This window comes from Nannizzia gypsea, genomic scaffold (assembly GCF_000150975.2).
Source record: "Nannizzia gypsea CBS 118893 supercont1.1 genomic scaffold, whole genome shotgun sequence".
In the NCBI taxonomy this organism is placed as follows: domain Eukaryota; kingdom Fungi; phylum Ascomycota; class Eurotiomycetes; order Onygenales; family Arthrodermataceae; genus Nannizzia; species Nannizzia gypsea.
In genome coordinates, this window is record NW_003345201.1 from 4,970,492 (window position 1) to 4,977,437 (window position 6,946).

Consider the following 6,946-nt stretch of genomic DNA (forward strand, 5'->3'; position numbering starts at 1 on the left):
AAGGAAGGTTGAGTCGCGCGGCTCGAGCCTTGGAGAAGCCACAGGGGCTGGCCGGTTGGTTCCTTGGTCCTGGGACTCTTAAGCAGCCCTATAACCAGGGGCCAGGTGTGTAACCAACTTGTAACTTGGGTGCCTGAGGTGCCTGAGGTGTGCGAGGGCTACCGGGCAAATAGAGAGAGAGAGGCCTATTTCCTTTTTGGATTTCTTTTGAATTGATTCTTCACGATATCGCTATTTGGTCTTGCAACTGAACGCCGACTCACACAAAACATGACAGAATGGAAATGGAAGAAAGAGATAATAAATACAGACTAAGGCTATTTGTATCGTAAATCACCTCCCTGCCGTTCCAGTTTTACGCCTTGGCCTTCTTCACCTTCTTGGGCTTTTCCTCCACTTTCTTAGCCTTGGGGGCACTCTTTGGCTGTTTTTCGACTTTGGTGGGCTTCTCAGAGGTAGCGGGAGTGTCGTTCACGACCTTCTTCTTAGGCTTCTTCGCCTCCTTTTTCTCAGCAGACTTCTTTCCTGTTTCGGCAGGCTCAGCTTCGGTCTTTTTCTCCTTGCTCGCCTTTCCATTTGTCACGGTTTTATCTTTAGCCTCAGCTTTGCTCTTTGACTCTTTCTTCTTGAGAGTCTCGTCCTTCTTGTCCTCAATCGCAGCAATGGGAGCAGTAGTGCCTTCTTCGATCTGATCTTGAACAGTAGGGGCGACCGGAACCTCCTCCACAGATTTCAAAGTCGGAATCTCATACTCGTAGCCCAAAGCTTTCATCTTCTCAGCCTTCTTAGCTCGTTTAGAGCTCTCCTTGGAAATGGCCTTTGACCAGCCGTCGCGTGACTTTCCGGCATCAAGTCGTCGCTTTTCAATCTGGTTCCATGGTGTCTTCTTGAAGCGGCGATTGGCTCCCTTCCACATTGCCGGATGAACTTTGTCGTTGGGTATGTACTTGCATTTCAAGATGTGGCCGAACATGAGGTAATTTTGCATCGTGGCAGCAACAACTTTGGCAACTGAGGTGGATGTGAATTCGATGAAGGCATAATGTTTCGATTTACCGGTCGTACGATTGCGCGAGAGGCGTAGGCGTGAGATCTCTCCGAACTGTGAGAAATAGGCGCGCATCTCATCTTCGTAGAAACCATGTGGGATTCGCCTACGTAGCACATACGAGTTAGTTGTATTTCGACAGGTGTGGAGTGGAATGAAGGGACAATAAAGCATACCCAACGTATACGGTGCCAGGTTCCTCCGGTTCAGAGTTCTCTTTCTTCTTCTTTCGAATTGCCTTCATGGCCTTTTTAGAGTCAGGGATCTTTGGAACCTCTTGGCCTGGCTCAAAGCCTTCGTCTTCTGACGCATCCTCGTCTCCGCTGCTCTCGAATCCACGGATCAATGCAAGAGTTTGGTCATCTTCAACCTCGTCGTCCGAGTCCGCATCAGAAATGGGAGAAACCTGCTCTTCATCTACAGGCTCGGAAACTTCTTCAGGCTCCTTCTCAACCTCCTTGGTTTTGGATTTGGTCTTCTTTTTCTTTTCCGCGGTAGCAGAGCTTTTCTCCTTGAGCTCAGCACTGGCAGCAGGCTTCTCGGATTTGGCTTTCTTCTTTGGCTGCGTTTCCTTCTTTTCAGCCTTAGGCTTAGAGACTACCTCCTTCTCAGCCTCTTCTTCATCATCGCTCAAGAAATCCGCGGCGCGTTTGCGGGGCTTCAATTCCTTCGCTGGCTTCTTGTCGACCTTAACAGGTAATTTCTCTGATTTGGCTCCATTGACCGTGGAATTTTCTTTTTTAGACTTGGAGCTGGAGGCCTTCACTTTAATGGTTTCCGTATTTACAGGCTTTTCCTGTGTCTTCTTGGACTTTTTTGACGGCGGGTGTTCGCTCACTGCAGGAGCAGCAGTGGCCGTCGCGGGCGCTATGCAACTAGGTTAGAAACGCGTCAACGCAAAATTTGGAGTTAAGAACAAAATACTAACCTTTGCGCTTGGTGGCCTTCTTCTCTGGAGCCATTCTGCGTGTCTAGTTGTGGTCAATTGTGCACAGTAAAAAGAATTGTGAACTTCTATCTATTTTCCTAATTTTTTTTTTCTTGCGTTGTGGATCAGCGCCAAGATTTCGAGAGCTTCTCCGCGAAATCGATAACAGGCAAAGCAAAGCCTTTTTTGAGCTTTAACAGCTAGACGGCGCAACTCGATCCTCAGTCCAACGATATATTTGACACAGCTGCTGCTTCGAGGTGAGAGCTATGAAGAAGAGAAAACGTTCTAGCAAAAACAAAGCTCTAACTCAAGAAGAAATATGGGACGACTCGGCACTCCTTGAGTCCTGGGAAGAGGCTGCAGAGGAATACAGGGTACGTACATTACGTTCTACTCGAATACTGCGGTATGGATGAGGACTTGCTAACGCTTTTCTTTTCTATAACAGCTTTATCACAGCATTCAGGCCAGAGGGCAGAAAGTCGAGGATGTTCTCCGAGAAGCAGAAGCTGAAGCGGCCAACGCGAATGAAGATGAGATGCAGCTAGAGACCAACACCGAGACGGAGAAGCCCCAAGAAGAGCCCACCGTGAATATCTCCCAGACTGTCACTATGGATGAGTCTGATGGGAAATTAAAACAGACAGATGCCTGCACAACGAGCCAAGTTGAGGTTGGTTTTTCTCCTTTTCTGGATATATGGATATACCCAGGTTGCGACAAGCTGCTCACTAACGCGCCTCACTCGACAGGATGAAACTGCACCGGAATTAGCCACAGAGACAGGTCAGACCTACTCTGCTGCACCAGAAAGTGCAAATTCAGCAAATATGCCGCAACAGGTTCTTAACGGCGCACCCAGCTTGCCAAACAGTGAGTACATCCATAATCAAAGTACCCATGGACAATTGCCTAAAGACTAACACCGAATATAGTTCAAGACGAAGGGCTGAAGAACCTCATGATGTCGTGGTACTTTGCAGGTTACTACACGGGACTATACGAAGGCCAACGACAGGCCGCGGCAAAGAAGTGACGTTGGGATAGGGGATAATTAGGATTTTAACCCGACTTATTGAAGGATGGTCAGAATGCGGAGTACTACCAGATAACTTGCTCATTTCCAGTCTAGGGGACAGTATGAATTTTAACAGTAGGAATCAATTGATATTCACCATTTGCTCGAATAAATAAATAACAAAATAGTTGGTTGTGATGGTGAGATGTATCTAACTCTATTTGACACGCCTCAGCCCTATGAAACAAACTATGTTAATAGAATGAATGGAAGGCGGGCGCAACACGAGCGAGACAAGTTGATAACTTTTTTGGTTGATATTGGCAATATTTTTGACCTCGCTGCACGAACGCAGAACCCATCATGGAGAGGACGGACGAGACTTCGATTATGCCGTATTGCAAATCTTCTTTGCTGCTATAATGTCGTGGCTCCATGATAGTGGAGTGTTAGTGAGTATGAATATGATATTGGGATAAGAACTGGTCGAGTTCCGGTCAAAGTAGAGAGATGCGGCGAAGATACATTCGCATGTACCAAGGCGATACGCGACCTTATCGTCAAAGGTCCAGGGCAATCATTTTTCCAGCAGGCCTTTCGATACTCTGTATCCCGGATCTTGCTTCAGTATGACGGTCATATTGCTATGATAGTTAGTTGAACAGCACTAAGGCTGTGAAATAAAAGGGTGATGTATGCCAAAGCGAAGCCCATCAATCGCCCCAGATGTGGAAGCCGAACTCCCACTGGCGGATGAGTATTAGAACAGGCAAAAGTGAGATCTATCTGGGTCTCATATTGACAAATTTGTAGAGGTAATGGATGCGTGTACCGTTCGACAAGGGCATTGAGACCGTGAAATATGTTTGAGGAAAGAAAAGAAGGAAAGAGAGAGAAATCAGAATAAAAAAGCGAAAGTGTAGCTGTGTGCAAGCGCTAGCTTCTTTAGGTTAGAATGTATTAGGTAATTCACTTGTCACGTGAAATATACTTCCCCCAGACAGTAGATAGAGAAATCATTACTGACATGGTACTGATTTGGAGAATTGGAAGAGATAAGAGTACCAGCTCGTGGAGATTGAATAATAGCTAGTGTTCCTATCTAGATGAAACCATCGAACTAGTTAGGGTTGGAAGTTACAAGTTATCTGACATCTCTCATTCTCCATTTGCCAGGACGGCTGGACACTGAACTTAATCAACCGTCATGTCCCGTGCTAACAGCGTTGACGCCTAACAGAGTCATATACTGAGATAGGAGTCGTCTTGGGCCAGCAAGACGGGAAAGATATGGACAAAGTCTACTTGATGAAATAAATTATGGGTATAGAATATATCAGAGGAAACCAATGGGTAAGTTAAACCCGTTAAAACCGAGCAAGGACCTTCTCCTGGGTATCTCCCATGGCCCAGTCACTGCGGTTTTCCTTGCTAAGCACTCTGGCCGCCTGTTCAGCTGTGAACCCCTTTGCTTCAACAGCAGGATTATATCCAAGCTGGTTGATCTTCCCCACTTCTTCATTTGTCACGGCCTGTGGTACCTTGCCATCTGCACGTTTATACACTGTAACAACGACGGCACCACCAAGACCAAGATTATGCTGTAAGGCAGCATCAGTGTCCTTGACCAAGCGATTGTTGGCCCAGCCGCGAAGATGCCAGACTAGCTCTGCACATTGAGCGATACCAGTTGCGCCGAGAGGGTGGCCCTTTGAAATCAGACCGCCGGATGGGTTTATGACCATCTTGCCGCCATATGTGATATCGCCCTTTCGAACCATCTCATGGGCCTTCCCTGGCTCGCAAAGTTCCAGTGCGTCGATGGTGATCATTTCGTTCGCTGAGAAACAATCATGTAGTTCGCAGACTTTGACGTCCTTGACATTGATACCGGCTTCAGCGGCGGCTGTCTGGCATGCGTAGCGAGTCATTTCGAAGCCCATGAGACTTATGGAGCTTTCGTTGTACACTGAGGGAGTGTCTGTGGCGAGACATTGGCCCGCAATCAAGATGGCTTGGTCCTTGAGGTGTGGTCGGGCGTCAAGGAAGGCCTGGGAGACGACTACGGCTGCGGCACCGCCGTCTGAAGTTGGACAACACTGGAGTTTGGTTAGAGGGAAGTGGATCATGGGCGACTTCGAGATTTGCTCATGGGTATATTCGGTTTGGAATTGGGAGTATGGGTTTCGTTTCGAGTGTTCGTGGTTGATCCGTCCGATCTCAGCAAAGTCTTCAGCTTTTGCGCCGTATCTATTCGTGTACCTTTGTTAGAATATTTGATCTCTCAAGCATTGAAAGTAAAAGAAAGGGTGAATCCCACTTCTCGATATACTCGACACCAGCATTTCCAAACATCTGAGCTGCTCCGGGGGCATTGGTAACTCCCCTGGTAGCAAACATCATTTCTCCCAGTTTGCCGGTAGGATTCTCTCTATCGTCGAACTTGGAGGAGAGGCTACCGGGGCTCATCTTCTCGAAGCCAACGACAAGAACGCAGTCGGCAGCACCGTGTGAGACCATGGTACGGGCCATGGCCAGGCCCGTTGAACCGGTAGAACAGTTGTTGTTGACATTATAGATAGGGATCTTGGTAAGGCCGAATTGGTAGAAGACCCGCTGGCCGCAGGTGCTATCTCCATAGCAGTAGCACGCGACTCCCTGGTCGACGTCGTCGTAAGTGATGTGGGCATCCAGCATAGCCTTGACACCGGCCTCGAAGCCCAGTTCATGGTAGTCAACTTTTCCACGTGGTTTGATGAACTTGGTCATGCCAACGCCGAGGACGTAGGCTGGCGACTGTGCTCGTTTGCCCATGGTTATTGTAGGTAAATAGGACGGCCTGGTTTGAAATTAGTAGATAGTCCTAAAACGGTATGAATTCTTGTTCATAAGTTTCAAACCCACCGAAAGAGAGAAACTCATCCGTATTTAATCCTTTCTTACTATGCGCTTCTCCTGGATCTTCAATCATTCTTCATGCCGGAGGCGGCTCTCAGATCTTGCGGGGAAAGTCCCGAGGTCCCCGATGTTCCGAGGCTCGACGGATGCTTACATAAGCTGCTTTCTCCCATTTGACAGACAGAAAGCAGTAGAGAAGCAGAAGCAGAAGAGCAGAAGAAGAGGTCAGCATGGCGGCGACGATAGCAAGGGAGCGTCTGCGGGCGTTCGGCGGAGGCGGTGGGAGTGAAGCAGGAGATCCTCAGATTCCGCTTGGTTAGAGTCTTGGGTCAGCCATTAGCAGCAGTCATGTTGTGGCAACAGCATAAGGACGGATGGCCATTGAGTAGATAGATATATGGCATTGGGCTGCTCCATCACGACCAGCATGGCTACCCAAGTCAAACCCTGACGCTGACGAGAGCAGCATTAAAGGGCGTCCGTCTATTCCCGGTCGTGATCGCCCTCTGCTGCTGCAAGGCAAAAAGGAAAACAGAAAGCTTCTCAAGACTGCCGGAGATGATGCCGGGCTCCAGTAAGTGAGTGATTGAGAGAGCGAGAGAGCGAGAGGCGGCGACTCTTCAGACGGTAGCAGGAACTGAAGTCCCAAGACCGGCCGTTCTGTACATCGTACAGTGTTTTGGACCGTATAACTGGCGAGATGTATCGAAGACTTCGAGAACTCGGCAGAGGTACGACGAGTAGCCATCTGCAGTACAACCAGGCATGAGAGGAACAGGCCCCTCTCCCCCCGGCCGAAGCGAGTAGTTAACTATAGTTGAGCGTAAGAGCAGTTGGCCTGCCCATCATTGGCTCGGTGGTCGATGTCTGCATAACAGAGGAGCAGAAAGCCAAAAGACGCCTTTGACGACGTCACTGGTCAGACCGTGAAGTGTGAATGCGTTTTGGCCTGATGTTGGATGTTCTGTTGACCTCGAGTTCGGCGGCAGGTCTCGTACTTTGGCGCGGTAGCCGGTACTTGAGCGCTCCCACATCTTCCTCACGCAGAAAC

The 6,946-nt window shown here is 48.7% G+C and overlaps 4 protein-coding genes across 4 annotated transcripts; 2 read left to right on the top strand and 2 right to left on the bottom strand.

The window, feature by feature from the left end:
• Positions 1-355: 355 nt before the first annotated feature.
• On the bottom strand, positions 356-2,010 carry MGYG_01823 (MKI67 FHA domain-interacting nucleolar phosphoprotein; the record flags this gene model as incomplete). The annotated part of the gene is made up of 3 exons (XM_003177711.1): positions 356-1,154; positions 1,225-1,915; positions 1,977-2,010. The coding sequence occupies 3 exons, from the start codon at positions 2,008-2,010 to the stop codon at positions 356-358; spliced, it is 1,524 nt and encodes a 507-aa protein (XP_003177759.1).
• Positions 2,011-2,245: 235 nt separating this feature from the next.
• Positions 2,246-3,015, top strand: MGYG_01824 (hypothetical protein; the record flags this gene model as incomplete). Its single annotated transcript, XM_003177712.1, has 4 exons — positions 2,246-2,353; positions 2,428-2,652; positions 2,732-2,852; positions 2,915-3,015. 4 exons carry the CDS (start codon positions 2,246-2,248, stop codon positions 3,013-3,015), a joined length of 555 nt encoding a protein of 184 aa, XP_003177760.1.
• Positions 3,016-4,364: 1,349 nt separating this feature from the next.
• Positions 4,365-5,811, bottom strand: MGYG_01825 (non-specific lipid-transfer protein; the record flags this gene model as incomplete). The annotated part of the gene is made up of 2 exons (XM_003177713.1): positions 4,365-5,247; positions 5,318-5,811. The coding sequence occupies 2 exons, from the start codon at positions 5,809-5,811 to the stop codon at positions 4,365-4,367; spliced, it is 1,377 nt and encodes a 458-aa protein (XP_003177761.1).
• A 314-nt stretch (positions 5,812-6,125) lies between these two features.
• On the top strand, positions 6,126-6,473 carry MGYG_01826 (hypothetical protein; the record flags this gene model as incomplete). Its single annotated transcript, XM_003177714.1, has 2 exons — positions 6,126-6,210; positions 6,322-6,473. 2 exons carry the CDS (start codon positions 6,126-6,128, stop codon positions 6,471-6,473), a joined length of 237 nt encoding a protein of 78 aa, XP_003177762.1.
• Positions 6,474-6,946: the final 473 nt, after the last annotated feature.